At 36.5% G+C, this 19323-nt stretch overlaps 1 protein-coding gene across 2 annotated transcripts in view; it reads right to left on the reverse strand.

The window, feature by feature from the left end:
- Positions 1–394: 394 nt before the first annotated feature.
- The window catches only part of pparg (peroxisome proliferator-activated receptor gamma), a 42225-nt gene continuing 23296 nt past the window's right edge, over positions 395–19323 (reverse strand). For both annotated transcript variants that reach the window (XM_044123478.1, XM_044123479.1), the window contains exons 2-9: positions 18738–19031; positions 18439–18605; positions 12517–12655; positions 7666–7865; positions 5763–5871; positions 4614–4801; positions 3187–3430; positions 395–1651 (exon numbers count right to left, since the gene is read on the reverse strand). In XM_044123478.1, the coding sequence (XP_043979413.1) occupies positions 1404–1651; positions 3187–3430; positions 4614–4801; positions 5763–5871; positions 7666–7865; positions 12517–12655; positions 18439–18605; positions 18738–19031 (1589 nt within the window). In that variant the 3' untranslated portion in view covers positions 395–1403. The remainder of the gene's footprint in view (positions 1652–3186; positions 3431–4613; positions 4802–5762; positions 5872–7665; positions 7866–12516; positions 12656–18438; positions 18606–18737; positions 19032–19323) is intronic.

Consider the following 19323-nt stretch of genomic DNA (forward strand, 5'->3'; position numbering starts at 1 on the left):
CCGGACCAGCATAGCTCAGATGTTGCAATGGCAGCAGCGGGGGTGTGTGTGTGTGTGTTTAGAAGTATTTGGTAATAGGCACGGAAGACAGCTGATGTCATGACTGTAAAACTAGATTTGAAAGTGTCTGAGCAATGCCTCCAAGGAAGATATTTGGAAATAGTTTGGACCTCAGTGACCTGAGCCAAATATGCTGATGCACACTTTCTTGCCTTGCACAGACGTTAAATGCAAAAGAAAAAAAAAACATTGCTGAAATGTGACTGCAAAAGACTTGAGATTGGGGCAGATATTCATCTTCCAGCTTTATTACTAAAGTGATGGTTATAGATAGTTGAAAATAGCTTTGATGCATTGTTGATTGTCCTTAAGCAAGAAACAGACTCCAAGTAAGAAAAGTTAAAAAATATTTTATTTACAGGTAATTTCTCACTCTATCTCCCCAGTAGGTAAGAATCCAGTTTTTTTGCCTGCACAAAAATATGGACTGAAATAGATACAAAAAAATTTCACATTGAAAAATTAGAATCGAACCAAGTTGCTGAATCTAAAGGCTCAAAAGCAAGTTTGGTTCAATAATTTCATACAAATGGAAACAAAATGAGCGATTACATATAATATACACTGAATATGTACAATATGTTTAAGAACAACATTAGATCTCTTTAAAAATGCTAAACATTTGATGGTTAAGGCATACGTTAGAGCCAACATCATTCCTGCTGTGTGCCCTCTGTTAGCTGACACTTACTTTCTCAAAGTTTCTAAGTGGTGTATGGGACCAGAATAAGTTATAAGCACTAATCTGATTTCTGTTTTTGGATGCAGCTGATTAAAATGAGATAGCACCTTCACCCTGACGCCAAAACAGAAAACGACTGTGCACAATTTTACGCATGTGAGCATTCATGCATTTGTGCGTGTTCACAGAGATACTGATGTATGTACGTGCACTGCTGATCTCTGTGGATGGTTGTGAAGAAACAAGCAAAACAACAAGAAGTGCTGTGAGTGATGAGGTGTGAAAAATGTTTCCCTTTAAGGCACGTGACACTTTGACAGTGATGAAGCACGAAGAATTTTTGCATTAAGTTTGCTAAGTGATAGTTCCCTCTCTTTCTGTTAGTCATCGGCACTTTGCTGCAAAAGGTGGTAGTTTCATACTGAAGTTGGCAGACAGAACGTAATGAAATGTTTGGGCTCTGTGGTAGACAAATTACTGTGTGCCACAAATTAATCACATTGAGACTGTCTAGAAACAGATAAAAAATTTCATTTCTTTTCTTGATTTTTGTGTTCCTGTTATTTCTCCACCTTCTGGTAAATGATTAATTTCAATTCATGATTTAACAGTCTTGGCTTTTCTTCACATTACAGCGCTTGTCCTCTTTTGCTTTTGAGCTCTAATACAAGTCCTTCATGATCTCTTGCAGCAAAGGGTGTAGGAGCATATCCACCTCGGTCTTCTTCAGCAGCTCGATGAGGTGCACATGGTCAGTGACTATCTGACGCAGGTCCGTCATCTTCTGGAGCAGCTTGGCAAACAGCTGCAGAGAGTCTGGATGGCTGAGCTTCAGTTGCAGCTCCAGCGAATGGAGCACTGTCTCTTGAAGCTGCTCGATGGGCTTCACGTTCAGCAGGCCGGGACGGTCTGGACGGGACACAGAGACACAGGGGATCAATTAGTAACAGATCTCACACTGATATCATTACACAATGCACCTCAAAATCAGAGCAACCATTATCTTCTGCATTCAATGGAGTCCACCTAGATGTAATTTAATCCATATATAAATACAGCTGTTCTGTGAAAGTCTCAAAAGTTCCTTGGAGAACATTAGTTAATAAAAAAACTCACACAGACCAAGGGACACATCGACATGTTAGGAATAATGTAGTAGGGAAGGTTAAAGCGTGGTTAGGATATGAGGTAATAAAATTTACATATGATTTAAAGCACTCTGCTGTCTTTCCTTAGAGAAAATTTTTAACCAATTTGAACATTGTTGATAAGTCGGATCAATTGGATTGTATGTATGATTGGATTGAATTGTTTTTTGTAAAGTGTATTAAGGTGGTGTGTCATCATGAGTTGACACAATATAGATAAACTGAATTGAAGACACAAAACATGGAGTCCTAAAGGCTTTGAAATCCTTTCTTATTAGGGAGTTGGTTTTCTGCTTTTTACAAAAAGCTGCTTATTAAGCCATAAACAAACATTTAAGTTAATAATTTAGCTTATTGTTGGATTGTAATCTTAATAATGTTCAAAGTCAGGTTTTTATCAAGTATATCTGCACTAATAATCAGCAGGACTGAACAAACCCAGAAAGCTCTGTTCAGATATGAGGGATTGCCTAATTACACGAGTGAAACGCTTTGACTTCCTGATGTTTGCTTCTAGGAAACTGAACACATAAGTGTGAGAACTGAAGACCAAAAGTTTCACGCTTTTTCCCACCTGTACTTTTCCTTTTACTCTAAATCTTCACGGCTGGTATAGAAACGTGCACAAGTGGGAGCGACGTGATTGTTGTTCACTCCTGTGGTCATCTCTGAAACCTCACCTCTCTTGTCATTTCTCCCTCATCACAAGTGCAACTTTTGCAGTTATTGATTCCTGACTCTTGCGGTGCAGCGTTTTATTGTTCTCGTGTGAAACAGAAAACACATGAGAACAAGTTACAAGTTACTACCCATTTAGTAACTTGATAAATGGCTTAAGACTGCCTACAGATAACATGTTTATCATTAAAGGATAATAAGTTGTGGACAGGAAATACCTTAGATCTCTGTGTGGACATAAAGTCTTTTTTTAATAAAAAGAAACATTTTCACTGGCAGTAAATGGGAGATAAATATTACATTTAAGACATTTTTGCATAGAGATGAAATCAATGAATTGGGGTATAACATACAATTTTGAAACATATTGTTTTAACAGGAAGTGGTTTGCTTCGCTTTGGTGTAAAACAGATTGGTTTTAGTGGTTTTAATGGCAGCAGTGTGATGATTTATTGTTTTGTTCTGGGCACAGGAAGTTTAAAAATTGCCCCCTGCTTCCAGGATTTGTATCAGACTCAACAAAACCCTAAAAAAATAAGTAAAATTGCACAACTTAGAAAAAAATCATTAAACCTCCTATTAGATAATAACATTCCCTGACAAATAGTGAACACTCACCCCCACTGAGGATAATAACAGCCAAAAACAGCGCCATGTCGCTGTCATCAAGCTCCAGCGTGTTAAACTTGACTCCAAACTCAAACTTTGGCTCCATCATCTGACAGAAAGGTTTCCTGAGACTCTTGAGAAACTCCCGCGTCATGAAGATCTGTCCGTAGGAGATCAGGGTGCCATCCTTGTTCATCAGAGGCGACATCATGATGATCAATACTTCAATCACTCCGTATTTCAGCAACGTCACCTGGACAAAAATATTTACTGGTTAAAAAGAAGCTCTGAAGATGGGTCCCTGCCCCCAGTGGTGAGATATTTAAAAACATGTAGAGGATACAACGAAATACTAATAGATCATGTTTTATTAGTTCCTACATCTTAATTATGTTTCTCACAAAGAAACTCTTAACATCAGCCACCTTCAGAAATCTTAATGTGGCTGAAACTGGAAGCAGTTTAATCGACTGAGGTGTAATTTGGAACGCTTTAATTCAATAAAGTGTTTCATTCAATACAAATCCACTTTTAGCAAAGAGATCCACTTATCCATCCACTGACCATGGATAAGTAGTCACAATACAGGGATTCGTAGTAATTATTGGTTTTTATCTGTGGTTCTCTGGGTCTCCTCACAGTGAGATGTGCCCGTTACATAACTGAACTTTTCATCCTATTGATAAAGGGACTCATGCACACTTGTAAACACTTGTATCTGTAATCTTGTTCTTTCTAGCCAGCACTTGTGACCAGACTCAGCTCTCTCTTCACCATGAAAGACTGGTAAAGTATTCCCATCACTGCAGCCACAACAATTCCCCTCTTCCTCTCCATTTTTCCTCATTCTTGAATGAAAACCTTTGACACTTGAACTCCTCAGCTCTTCTCTGACATCTTGAGAAGGCACTCTTCCCTTTTCTGACTCAAGACCATAGACTAGAGGTGATGATTTTCAACCCAGCAAACTCCCATGCACCCTCAAGGACCCTGAAGAGGGTGTGTATGGTCTCAATTTTTAATATGTATTTATTCCTTCATTTACTGTTTGGTTTTTGGCTCTGGATCTCTCATCACTCCACCCTCAGCAAATATACAAAAGGTCTTTGTTACAATAACCCTGTGCTACATACAGCTTGCTCCATGCTCTTCTACTCTGTGCTTTATTTGTTTTTTTTGGACTCTCAAAAGTTTCCCCTTAAGGGGTTGTATGTATTTTCCATGCACATAGTGCACAATCAAGTATTATCTTCAGTTGTTCTAAAAATTTTAATTGAGCTTCTGTCTCTTTAAGTAGCTCCTGCTCTTTCCAACACTCCATTATGCCATTTATAACCGTTTTGCTCATCGCGGAAGTTATATTTCTAATGAAGGAATAACATTATAACATGATCAAACAAAAAAGTCAATTTTACCCAAAAGATTGGTTTTCTTACTTGATCATTGAGATCCAGATTGATGAATCCTGGTATGCTCTTTGCAAATTCTGTCACTTCTCTTACTGCTTCTGCAGAGCGTGACTGACAGCTTTTGAAGAAACGTAGCTCCGCCCCATCAGGAGACAGTCCATGGATCCCCGTTCCCAAAGCTCCATAATCTGACCCTGAGTGGGCTCCTGGGATTCCTGAAACCGTGAAATGTATAACAGTGCTTGAAGTACACCAAAGGTTATTCATACTAATGGCAAATTTGAAGATTTAAAATAAACTTTTATTCCTAAGAAAATCTTTCGTTTGATAATGACTATCAAGATTTTGGACTGGGCCAGTTTAAGTCCAGATTTGAGCCTGATAGAGAATCTGTGGAGATTAGGGTGATGGCATGGAAACCCAGCAAAATAAAAGACTTGAAGGTCAACACCAGAGCTAAGTCATTATAACACCAGTAGAAACATACACAAAGATGGTGAATAAATAAATATTTGTCCATTGGTAAATTGTTTTATTTTAATTTTAGAGGCATTCTTGTGTGATTTCCAATCAGAAACAAACATCAAGGGTGACTAAAAACAACTTAAAATCTTTATTTACCTGGTCTACGAATAGTAGTGGGCATAATTGTGGTTTCAATGATGATTAATCATGTTGTAAGTATCAGGGCAAAAATCTGCATAATTTTAGTTTCTTTATTGTTGTGTGTGCAAAGCCGACTATCTTTTGATCTCTTATCTTTTTTCTAACCAAAGAAATATTACCTTATTTTTTTCACTCTGATTCTTAGCTGTGAGTCAATGAAGCATTTTAGGCTGTTGGTAGTTAAATATAAACATGGAAAAGACTTGAAACAGCTTGTTCAAATTTAACTTTAAGCTCAAAATATTTACGAAATATGTGACTTGTTGAATGCAAAGAGGTAATGTTCATAAGAAAAGCTATTATGATTCACTAAAATTGCTTGCAGACAATAAACTCAATGCAGGTTTTTAAAGAAATATTTTGTATATATATATCTTGCAAAAGATCCTTGTTCTTAGGTACACTGGAGAACACACACACATATATATATATATATATATATATATATATATAAAATTGTAACTTTATTTGACCATCTAAAAATCTATAATAGATTGAGGTTTTACTAACCTCCAACTGTAACGGTGGACATCTGCTGGTGTTCCTGGGCTGGTATCTGCCTACAGTTGATGAATTGCTCCCCTTCTATTAGAGACTTCATGTCATGAATGATGAAAGGCTGCACATACACATACAGAAGATTTTTGTAATTGCAAAAGCATTCCAACTGTTTTTATTCACTAAAACCAGTTCAACGTTTTACTTTCTGTTTGCAGTGAAACCTAACACTGTTCAACTTGCAAACAGGGGATACAATAGTTGGTGATAAATGAGAGTACTCAGTCAGTAATAATGCCGGTCACAACGGGACCCGAATGTCTCCAACAGGACCTTCTCCTTCTTCATGGGATTAAACTCTCATTTAGGCTGGATACTTGCTGACAGCACGTCTGTCTTGAGTGGCCATTGTGTTTTGCACTGATGTCAAAGTTTTAATATTCCAGATGCAACTATACCACTTCAACAATATTCAAAACACAATTGTCTGGTAAAAGGTAGCCATCCTTAACCGTCAGCATGACTTTATCACAAATATGTTGAGCCATCCTCTCTTACTGTCTACTTTTGTGATTTTCTACAAAGAAAAAAATCCTTCTTTGTTTCCTAACTGCAGTTAAACATTATCAAACAACAACTAATATCTCGACCTTGGATGCTAAAAAAATGTAAATATTCCACAAAAGCTAAAATTATTTACTCCTAATTTGTTTAAGGAGGTACGCAATGATTTCGTAAATGAGCAAGGAGTGCTTCAAACAAAATGCTGAGCCAGTGTCATTTGGTGGCTATGGCTGAGGCGAACAGTCATAACAAGCTGAACAAAGAGATGCAGAGCAACCTTGAGGTCATCAGAGTTTACCAACAGAAGAAAAACCTAGCGCTGCTGCAAAAGCTTTAAAAATAGCATAAAGAAAAACTACAGAATTAACAATATTCTTTTAATCCTTTGTTATTTCTTATTCATTTGGTATTGAAATTATTTTGTACAGAATTACAAATTTAAGAGATTTTTCATTATGTTTCGCTGATTCATAATGTCATGACGCACAATCTGTAAAACTTATTAGACATTTAACTTGAAAGTTTTGCTTTACTGCATGGCAAAAAAACACTTTAGTCTAGAAAAATAATAAAACAGAGTGTAGTGGCTGCTATAATAGTATATTGAAACCAACCATATGTTGGACAATGAGGTCAAACAACTGAAGAAAATGTAAAAAAAAAAAAAAAAAAAAGATAAAATCTCAGATTATTTTTTTGACACATATATTTCTTACATTTTTTATGTTTTTTTTAAATAAATTTCATAAATGCTTCAGTAAACTATATGTCAGCATTAAAACTGACACAGCATACAGTAAAACAAACTGTTTGTTTCCCAGTCTAGCCACCTGTCAGAGATTTTATGATAGCCAAAGCACATAGAAACCAGTTGAACCACATCCCCAGTCAAAATAACAACAAAAACTTGCAAAGTGTCCATTTGAACGGGATTTTGTGACACAACAAAAATAGTGCTTACCATAACATGTTTGCATGTGCACTTTGGAAAGTTTAACATTTCCTTAATTCAAAGTTTTTAAATGCAGAATTTAACATTTTTATTATGTGCAACAATGCCAGAAGGCAGAGCAGACAGAAACTGGTTCAGCAGCTCAGATTAGAAAAGAACAGGAATGCACAGCTACTGCACGTAAACTTAAAAAAAAAGAAGTTCATAACTTAAAGACTTTTGACAGAGCAAGTTTACATTAGGTTTACTAATAAAGATTTATTCTCCATCATGTTTATTCATTTTACATATTTCATAAAGCTGTATAATTGGCAGTGGTGTCTTAATGTGACTGATGTTACGAATCAGTCACAGATAAAAGAGATAAAAGCAGAACGGAAATCGGCCAGCCGTTCTTACCACTTTTTCTCCCGTCTTCCCAGAGAGGATTGCCCTGGCCTTGGCTTTGGTAAGAGGAAAATACTTCAGATAGGCTTCATACAGATGCCGGGCCAGAGCCCTTAGATCTGCAGCCTCCGGGTGCATGTGCTCCATGTCAGACGAGAACTCAGCCAACAGCTTCTCCTTCTCTGCCTGAGGCATTCGGCCAAAACGAATGGCTGGGAAAGAAAACAGAAATGCATGTTAGCCCATGTAGAAAATAAATATCCAAAACATTAAACACACTATCCACTATTTTATTTGAAATGAAAATAGAAAGAAATATCCATGTTATGAGAGTGTAAATACAAATATCTGCAAAAAGTGAATAAGAACAGAGCACTCTACATGTAAGCTGCAAATAAAAATAATAAAAAAAAAACTGTCTGAAATTATTTATGAATGAATTGCATTTGTGCTAAAAATGATATGAACAAAGATATACTGACCTAATTTCATTTCTTGCATTTAAGAAATACGGAAACACAGAAACTTTACTTTAAAAAGTATTTTCCTTTAAATTTGGCTTCTGTTCTTAAATTCCTAAATAAATATTGAAGTGTGTTGTTGCTCAGATCTGTTCAGGTTTGATCGATTGTCTGTTAAAACTAATCTTGTCCAGTTTCAAAACATACAACAAACTTGATGTCAAAGCATTTAATTAAACATAGGCAAAATTTCCAGAACAGGAAAACCAATTTGTGATTACTGGCTGTAATAGTAATCACAAATTACTATTACAGCCTGTAAGAGTAATTAGCAGAGCGCTCAGACATTTTTTATAAATAAGTTTCACTGTCTATGTCAGAGAAGGGATAGATCGACTGTACATAATAAATAGTCCTGTTGAGTTTTTATAAGGTGTGTCTTGTGATGCATTTCAACATGTTCTGCACCTTGATAATGCATTGGCAACTAGGTTTAAATAATTCACTGAAAGACCTACACTTATCTAATCTTATTTCCCCTCCCCTTTCCTTCTGCCACTGCAGGTGGCATTAAACTGACATTTAAAACTAAAAGAACTGAACAAAGGAGCCCTGATTGAGTTTCAACTACAAAATAGGTCCTATCTGCAGATAACCAACTTTAGTATCGTGGGTGAGTTTGTAGAATTAGCCATTAAAATGTCCTAGTATATATAATTTCACATTAACTACAACAACAATGTTTTTTAAGTTTAAAATGATGTTTTACTTTATGTAAAGCCTAATCAGAAAGGTGAAATTTATTACCATGCCGTGAGAAACCCGAGACGTTCCATTAAAGTTGGAAATCATTAATTATCCCTCGCCTCAATTTAGACATGCAGCATTCTTTAGCTGCAGCTTTATGCAATTGTGAAATGCCGAGTGTGTGGTTGATGCCCACCTTGGGCAAATCAACACAAAACCAAAGCGGAGGTGCATTTCTCTGGGCAACGAGCCTGAAGCAATGACACAGCATGCTGGAGAAACCAGTTGAAACTACAGGCTCTGAGATGTAAATCATTGATAAAACAAACACCCACACTGTGGCGCATTATCAAAGTTGCTGAAATGTTGTTCAGTAAAACAAGGATGATGTGAACAAATGCAGAGAGAAAGGCATTAGCAACTGGATGTAGCATGACAAGAAGGAAGTAATTGAGGTGTGATAGAAGAATGTCTGGCAGGTTTTCTGTTAAACCCTGAAACCATGTGTGTTTAATCTGACAGTTGATAATTGTTCGAGTAAATGCTTGACATTTTTTCTCAAAAAGTCATTTCCATGGAACAGGAAGAATAGCTGATGAGAAAAAAAAAATATTCTTGCACAAAGAAAATTCTTTTTAGAATTCATTAAAACAATCCTGACTAACACCTTAAGGATGAAGCTCCTTTCTACTGACTGAAGGCTTCAAGTTCCCAATGTCATCAAGCCAAAGTCCCTGCATAGTCTGAGGGAGCAGATATAAAACTTGAGGTGCTTAATTTTTCCTGTTATAGCTTCTTTCTACAACAAGAGTTGTTTGTTTTTACACCTAGACTCATTTTAAGAGCAGTTAAAGGCATGCTAATTCAAAGGAGTTTTCCTTAGGTTCATTTAAATATTAAAGATTATTGCTTTTGATGATCTGTATTATTTAATTTATAATTTATTACTTTAATCGTGTTTATTTTATATTTGCATTTGATTATTTTGTCTTTAGTCAATAAGGAATTATTCTCATTCTAATAGAGTTCATAGTTCACCAGCATCTGCAAAGCTATTTTGAGCAGCAATAACTGTTCATTTGTTAACACGTCTCACCTGTAGCTTCCAGCAGAGGTCAAATTTTTACTTCCATTCTCAGAATGGAAGTAAAAATACAAAATCAAAGGACTCTCAGAATTAATTAAAAAACATGGCTGGATTTCACTTTTTCACTCTTGAAACTTTCATTTAAGAATGCATGTAACTCAAGCAACAGTTAAGAGGGGATTTCAAGCAGATTCATGTATTCTGCATGCAAGATATTCAGCAGGCTGTACAAATTTGTACAGGCGGATTAACTGAAGTATGAGTTATTGCTCTGGTAGGTTTACAAAAGGTTGTCGTAATTTCATAGTAAAAAGAGTTGCCAATAATCCAACAAAGGTGAAAGACTCAAGCGGCTGAGGCTGGCCCACCCTAACATACGACAAAATGGACAAGAGAATTTGGGGAAATGACACTTGAGCACACCCGAGTGAGTTCAGACAGTCACCAAACACACGTGAAGAGGTGGAGTCCGTCACGCCTCAGTGACCAACAATGGCTTCTGAAATAAAAACCAGCAACTAAACAGCAGTAGGTGAGGGACAAGATTACACCATTCAGCACTGTTTTCACGTTGCATTTTCTGCTGTGGATCCAAGTTTTGCAAAAAAAAAATTTCACACAGTTAAAATAAAACTAAACGTGAAGCACAAAGCAGGAAGAAGCAGAAAGAATCATCAGGATTTTGGTGAACATATTGATAGGCTTGTGTTAAATTATGCATGCACAGCTTGACTTTATTTATTTTTTTTACCTAAAAAGAGAACATGTATGAAACAATCAAAACTACAAATGTACAAAATGGGCAAGATGGCCTATGGCCTGTGCCTAAAGGGGATCTATTATGCTTCATTGAACAAATTAGAATAGGCTCTTGGACTATACGGAACATGCTTCTTACAGTTTTTCCATCAAATAATTCTCAGATGAGATTTCATTTTTTCACTTCTGCCTATTATGAGCTCCTTTCAGAATGATCTGATACTTAAAGATCATTAAACCCTTCTTCTGGACTCTAAGACCAACCACCAATAAAGAGGGATCAGTTCAGTCTGTTCTGCCTACATTCTTGTCACATCATAATTATTTTTTCCAAATAGAGAATCACCCTGGGCAATCTGGAGCATACATTTGCAGCTGAAGCAGCAAGTATACAGAAGCTGCACCAGGCACCTCAAGAGACCTAACTGCGTTTGTTTAAAAAGTCTTGCCACTTGGTCATAAAAACCCAGAAAGCAAAAATTTTACGCACTAGTGAGTATTTGGAGTTAGCTGTTAACCACAGCCTCATTTTTGACCATCTTTGTAAGGTATCAGGTACACTGAATCATCGATGTGAACTGAAACATGACCCAACGTCTGCGATGAAAACCCAAGACCACAGAAGAAACTATTGGTAACTTATAGGGCAGTGGGCTGACAAGCTACAGACATGTGGCCACACCTCGAAGACTAAATGTGCAGTAGTGTGGCCAGCAGTGTGTATTCTGTTCTCAGAGGGGCATCAGGGGCAAGAGGAGTTATGTAGAGACATTTCCCAGACCAGAACATCAAAAAATTAAAATAAATTTTTTACAGTCAACACCAAACTGCATTTTGTTACTATCTGAGATATAGAGCAGAAAAGGAAAACAACAGACTCTATGGACGTTTTTCTTTGTCATGTACCTCATTGTACCTCATATAAGTATTTTCGGTTTGTTTTTTATACGTATGTCCATGTCAATACAGCTGTGGAAAAACTAGGTACACCATATGACTTAATAGATTTTTAGAGCCTCTATTTCCATATGACTTCAGTCTCTAATTACTGCAGAGAAATTTTGCCCTTTATTTCTGTAAATTTTGCTTCAGTTTCTTTCCAACATTGTGGAAATGTGTTTGTGCACCATTTGGTTAAGATGCTACCACAATATTTCAAAACAGTGACCATCCAGACTTTGATCCAGACTGTGCTGTAAAATGCAAATTCTCACAATTATTTTCCATAATTGTGTGGTAGATTAGCTGCTATGTTTGATATTATGTTGCCTGCTACTGTTGCATGACTCAGTTTGGGCCACATTGCACGGCCTAAGCTGGGGTGAATTTGCTGGTACCTTCAATCCTGGGAAGATTTGGTTTCTCTCCTAAATGTTTAGCAGAAACATTTACTATTTTATAGTAATCTCTACTTTATACTTAATCTCTACTTTATATTTTATAATAATTTCTTTTTAATGATGGACTGCAAATTGTTTGGACATTGCCTTATTGCTCTTTCCAGATTGATTATTAGCAGCTATAATTGCTTCTCTAAGATCACTGCTGATATATTTCTTCTCTGAGATTGTGTTGTTACACACTTGTAAACTATGAACCAGCAAGCTGCCCAAACTTCTGCTTTTAAGGAGATGGTAACACTTGCTGATAATTTGCGTACTGAGTGCATTTGAATAGCAGAACCTGTTGCTACTTTCAAATCCTATGAAAACAGAGAGTTTGCACTTAGCTTTTTCTATTTATGCACCATTATTCTTCCATGAATGGATAGAGTTAAGAATAAAAAAAACCCAGATATCTCAATCTTACCATTGTGTGACATCCCAACATTGAGACACTTCTGGAAACGGCAGTATTGACATTTGTTGCGGGACTTCTTGTGAATGCGACAGTGAAGATCACAGTGATCGTACACCAGCTTTAGCCTGATTGTGCGTCTGAAGAAACCCTGTGAGGTGAAAAAAGGACAGTCAATGCAAATACAGTGGACATGCTTTGTTAACTTTTAGGACCAAAGTGCAGTTAATTTATCAATAAGAAAGGTAAAAAATATAGCTTCTCAAGCCAAATGTCAGCTTTTCTGAAATGACACCATGATTAAACCTCAGATACATCAGTGTAAAGTAAATATGTGCTTTCAATGTTTGATCTGATAGAAAATAAATCTTAATGCCCATAATTTTATTTAAAAAAAGAGTAGATTGTATTCCAAGGTGTGTTTTATATGTTTAACCTTAGAACCAAAGAAGTCATAAGATCTGTTCTTATCTCGGCAATTAAGTTTCCTGCCACGGTCAAACTCCCAATGTACACACCTTGCCAAACATATTCTGAAGACAATTTTTGTTTTCTTAATATGAACTCAGCAAATGGATAAGTAGAGTAGGATCAACAGCAAAACCAAGAAAACCTTAAAGCTGTACTGAAACTATGATGTGAGTTTAGAAACTCCCTGCTGAGTTCTTTGGGAATGCTTGTCTGTTTTGACATCTACACCACGATCCAGATGTTCCTTTTTTAATCACAGGTTATTTAGAGAAGGAGGAAGTTAAAGGGGGTCAAGCCTCCGCCTCAATAAAGAATGTTTTCTATTTTGAAACAATTAAGGGATTGCCTGCTTGGCTGACCCCCTTCTTCTGGTGAGTGTCCCCTGAGAATTCAGCAGAACAATAACTTCTGTAACTCACTTTCATTCAGGCCAGTAGGTTATGACATGACGAAGTGGCAGAAAGACATGAACCCCTTGTGCAGCTACAGAACTAACAGTGTCAAAAATGAACAAATGCAAACATAGCCGCCTGGTTATTAAAATGTATTAAGCAACCTTCCACCCCCACATCATAGCATTCAATCTCAGAGGGCCTAAAAAAAATCCTATCAGATGAAAGAAACACAGTTTTCTGTTAATTAATATGTGTCTCACAGATATGAAATATTCATCTAACAGCTCATGAGACAAATAGGTCTAATTTGGCAGCTTGGCAGTCTTTCTTCAGTGCATCCTGAGTTTGAACCTCTGTAAAACCTTTTTGAAAATTTTGTTCTGTTGGTTATAATCTAATTACGCAATTAGAAAGAGATTGTATTGTTGTAAAACACTGTTTCTTTAATTAACAGATCGTTGCACCTGTAAGCATGTCGCTGAGCAGTGGTGACTCTGTTGTAGATTGGTACCAGGCCTAAGCTGCCTGCAGCCCACACCTCCAATACTGCCAAAGGTTTTCTACTGTATTTTATCTGATTTAAGGTGAGTGATAAAAATATAGTGCAGCTATAACACTGATACAAATTCTGTTGATGTCGCCGTTCCCCTTCGTGGCAGTAAACTGACTGAAGAGATGATTGACATGACAGTGGGATTAAAATGTAACATTTATTTGTCATTTTTATTTTTTGCTGGGTAGTTTAAAAAAAAATTATGCAAATTAACCGTGGAAATTTGTCTGACAGTGAGACTGCAGGAGAGAAATAGGGGAGCAAAAACATGTTTGATCTCCAAATGAATTTATTCTTTGCTTCAACAAAAATCAAAATCAACGTCTGTTGAGCTCAGAGTATATTGTGTATTACGAAGCCTAACAAAATCCAAAATTTTAAGTATAACAGGAATGCCCAATATCAAGCATTGGAGTTAATGGTGAAGGAACTGTGGATTGTTAAAGTGAGCCCAATAAAAAAAATGTGGTTGGTTAAAAAAACCCCAAAGCTTTCCAAATGTTATTAAACAGAAAGACTACTTGAGATTGAAGAATGAGATCCACAAAATGAAAAGGGAGCTTGACCTCTAAAAATTGCAGACAATGTGAAACGTAGCGACACAACATTTCAAAGTAGCAAAGTCTTTGTAACTCAGTGCATCACGGCATAATCCTCCTACAGGGTATCACTCGCGCAAACAATGGCTGATGTGGGGAGATGTAGAGATAACAATAATTCACAAAGAACATCCTTCATAAAACCCACATATCAAAAGTACAGTGACGATGATAAGACTTACCTAAACCACATGACGTTTTGACATTTGTGGACTGTTGTTTCAGTAGCCCCTTTATATAGTGTTAATTTAATTGAATTAAATGGTTTTTAAATACCAGAAACGATGAGTTCTTAGTTGAAACTTGGTTGTTTGTTTGAAAACGCAGGTGTTTAGATTAAACAGGATGTGGGGTCTTTGTTGCTCACTCTGACTGATGCTCAAGATCATCTTTGAAGAAGGGAACCCCCTCAAAGACGTTCCGTCTGACAGAAGTAGTTGAGTTGATTGTTTAGATATGTAATTTTTACATACAAATTGTTGACTTATAAATAGTAACATTTATCGTTTTTATTTTGATGTTAAAATACATCCCGATTTAATTTGTAGCTGGTAATGATGACCTGTACCACACACTGATCAAACACCTTAAAGTTTCATTCAAATCAATCAGAGCAAGCAGTGGATTTGTAAGACAACAGTATAATTATTTGGTTTGTTTGGTTCATAGCATACAACACCATTTAAAACAAAAATGAATAACATTTCCATGTTGTTTATCAAAATTTGTATTTTGTGTTAATATAAGATGATTTAATGGCTTTGCTTTTGTGGGATTTACATTTTTCTGCCTTAAAGTAAATCCTAACATTTAGCAAGGATCAAAGAATATATAGGTGTGTAGTAATAAAGAGTGATTTTGTAAAGATTTATCTATTTATTTTTTTATTTAGCTCACAGGTATATATAGATTTTAGTACACACTGCCTTTCATGTAAGTTTAATTTTAAACCTATGAAACCTTCTTGGAACCAAAGCACAAGGTGAGTACCAAGTACTACTGCTGAAACTGAAAATCCTTCTCATTTATGCTTGGAACATGGTGTCACAATTTATAGTTCAACTTCCTATAATGTCAAAATATTTCAAAGAAAATGGAAATATGTCTGACACTTCACCCACACTCTATCAGTTATTTATACTCCTTACAGACAGCACAGACAGACACACCGACAGAAAGTTAAAGGGGCTGGCTCGTTGTATGCAGAGGCAGATACCGGTGTTGAGTGGAAAAATGCATAGGGCTTGTGGTTAGAGTGACAGACATCAGAAAGGTAGGAAAATGCCCACTCCTCTCTGGGCATAATACAATTATTTATTCCGTCGACATATGGTAGGTAACACAGTGACACAGAAAAAGGAAGCAACCAGCACTTTAGAGAATCAGAGACAACTGTGACACCGGTTAACATTTCCTGGCAGTATTCTGAGGTTTTGTGACTGTCAGGGTTTTTTTTTTTTTTTACTGAGGCATTACCTTTTGAAATAAGCAATAAATAATTTGTTAGCTGGTGTGGACTTGAATTGACTTCAGAGTTACAGAGGATTTAATAAAGTAAAGGAAATAAACTAACTAAAACAAACTGGCTCTATGTGAAAATACAGCTTCCCCCTTGCTAAATCATGAATTAACAGTGATTAAACACAGGCTGAATTAATTTCTACCACACAAATTAGCCCTGATTAGACAGGCTTGTAGAATCAAGAAACCACTTAAGCAGAACCACTCTGATTAAAGCAAGTAGACTGAAAGATCCTAAAAAGCAATACATCATGTTGTTATATGAAGAAACTCAATAGTCATGGATATCTAAAGGGCGCAGAAGTTTCTAAGACGTTGGAACCCCAGCAAATAAAAGTTCTGCACAAATTCTATACAATTCTGTACAAATAAAGAAAATATTTAATAGTGGAAAACCTTTCCAGAGGAGCAAGGCCTGCCAAAATAACTGCAAGTGTTGAACTGCTGACTCATACAGCAGATCAGAAAAGGAACCTTGGAAAAAAGTAAGTAATTCAGGTCTTACCGTCTGTATTAGTGTACATAATTCCAGAAAAACAAAGACTTGGAAAAATGACATCTAGAACAAAAGGGGAGTCTGAAGGCCAAATCACTGCTGACTAAAGAACATAAAGGCCCAAATTTCATCTTAAAATTCCCAATACATATGGCAAAATATTTCCTGAACTATTAAGACAGTAGTTTAACCCTTTGAAAGCTGTCGGTCTGTTACATCCAATATAAAACTAAGTGCATTTTAAACAGAATGCTAAAATTAAACATGATGATGGTCATGTGATAGTCTGGTGCTGCTTTATTGCATCAGGACCTGAAGAACTGATAGATCCTGTAATTCAAAATCATGTCTGCTGGTAACAATGAAATAAAACAACTCACAGACTTTGTTATTGAAACATAAGTACTAACTACTACACTACTATACTACTACTATAGTACTAACTAGAGGTTTCCTATTAGAAACATATAGTTTTTCACTTAAGAAAGAGAAAAATAATATTTAGAATCAGTTTTCTTGTTTCTCAACTGGTTATGTCATTTGTGATACTCAAGCATAATTCACCTTCAAACCTATCAATGCTGTTTATCACTCTGCTTTAAGATAAATCTCTGGAGGTAACCCATTACCACGGCAGGATGTGCTACATTAACCAACTTTATTGCCAGTTGTTTCTGTTGGATGCAACCAGCACTTCCCAGTATTTCCCAACAAGCCTGCTCAAAATTCCTCAAACTTGCTTACCTGGAATTTTAGTGCTAAAAATTTTAACCACAATCATGGCCATAAACATTAGTACAGGTGACCTATACAGTATGTGTTTTATATCCCCATGCACTTCATATTTGGAATATTCAACAACTGAATTTCTTTCTCAGTAAAAAAAACCCCCAAAACAAAATCACTCATGTTATAGAAAAGAGTTGCATGATGGAAGAGAAGTGATTATGAAACTGCAGAGCACCACGAGACAGGAAATCTGTTGCAAACCCACCACAAAGAGTCAGCGCTGATAAATTTTTGGATCATTTCAGGTGGTGTTGTTTTTCCTATGTTAATTTCTGGATATATAATTTTAGTTTCTGTCATTTTATACTAATAGATTATATTTTATCAGGTCTTGAACTGATTCTTTAAAGAAAAGAAAGTCCCTTAAATTCATTATGGAAGATATTTCAAAAAATTACCACATCATTGGAACAATATACTCATACACAGACAGTGTTATACATTTCAGTTTATTTTGAAACCCAAAGCTATGCTTTTTAAAAATGTGAATGTTACAGAAGGCCTTTATAGAACACTGTCAATAAGAATTTGTCACCCTATTGAACAGCATATCCATGTACTATATAGTATGAAAACTGAGTACTTAGGGTTCCTTTTGCATGAATTATTGCATCGGTGACATAGAGGCAATCAGCCAGTGGTTCTGCTGAGGTTTGAAGGAAACCAAGGTAGCTATAATAGCGGCCTTCAGCTCATCTACGCTGCTGGTTCCGGTGTCTCTGATCTCATATAAATATGTCTGAATACAACTCTGTGAAGAGCAACTTCTTTAGCAATATTGTTTTTTATGGCTACCCTCATTGAGTACCTGAGAACTGTCAAGTCAGTGGTCTTTTCCATGTTTCTATAGGCCATAAAATAGAATCTGTAGTTTTATTCGTGCTGAGTTATGTTCTATTTTTCTGAGAATCAAAATGAGCTGAATTTTCATCAGCTATGTGCCAGAATTATCTGATTGAGATGCATCACTATGTCTGTAATAAATCTATGAGTTTCACACTTTGAATTAAATTACCCCTTTTTTAAAATTTATTAAGCTAAATCTGTATGCAAAGAGACATATTTGATTAATTACGTTAACTGTCATTTACTATATCTTTTCAGGCCTACCTTGCAGCCTTCACAGGCATGGACCCCATAGTGAAACCCAGAGGCTTTGTCTCCGCACACACGGCACTCAATGTTCAATGCTGAAGCTGATGCATCGTCTGGGAACTTGGAGAACAAAGGGTTGTCAGAGTACTGTGGAGGTGACTCTGGTTCCATCTTAATTGGGTCTAAAAGAGAAAAAAGGACACATTTCAAATTTATGACAATTGATTCTTTAGTTTCTTCAACCAGCAGTAACTTCATATTCTAGTCTTCAAATCTACAAAATCTTTTATCATAGCAAATTAAGCTGAACTTACTGTGCGTCTCCATCTCTGTCCTGTAGCTGTGCATATTTGTGTAGTCCATGTTCGTCAGATGTTCTTCACTGAGCGGAGGACTGATGTCGTAGGCCAAACCAGCAGATGAGATGGAGGATACAAGTGGGGGAGACAAGGAGGAAGGGATGGAGGAGGAGGAAATGGAGGCATAGTCTGACGTGGACAAATGTTTCATGTCGAGGTAGTGGGAGCTGTCGTCCAGCTCTGGCAGGTCCACTGTGCTCAGGCTGAAACCGACAGGCCAAGCTAGGAGCTGCTGGGTGTCCACCATGTCTGTGGTGCAAACAGAAGAGATAAGAAAGCATTAAAAGATGCAACACAAGCTAATCCTGATTATATGAGTGTTTGTGGCTTTTCTAAAATACAATTGTTGAATAAAGACGGTGGAAATCTGAAGCAAAGAAAAAGATTAAACATGCCTGTAAACTACAAGTCCACATACAGAATTCTGCTGGAGGTTAATCATTAAAAATGTCTCCTCGGAAAAGTTCAAAACATTAGGGCGTGCATGCACACTCCCATGCAAACACCATGAGGAGTACCCACAGTCCTCCCGCTCGTTCCT

This window comes from Gambusia affinis, linkage group LG07 (genome assembly GCF_019740435.1).
Source record: "Gambusia affinis linkage group LG07, SWU_Gaff_1.0, whole genome shotgun sequence".
Taxonomy (NCBI): domain Eukaryota; kingdom Metazoa; phylum Chordata; class Actinopteri; order Cyprinodontiformes; family Poeciliidae; genus Gambusia; species Gambusia affinis.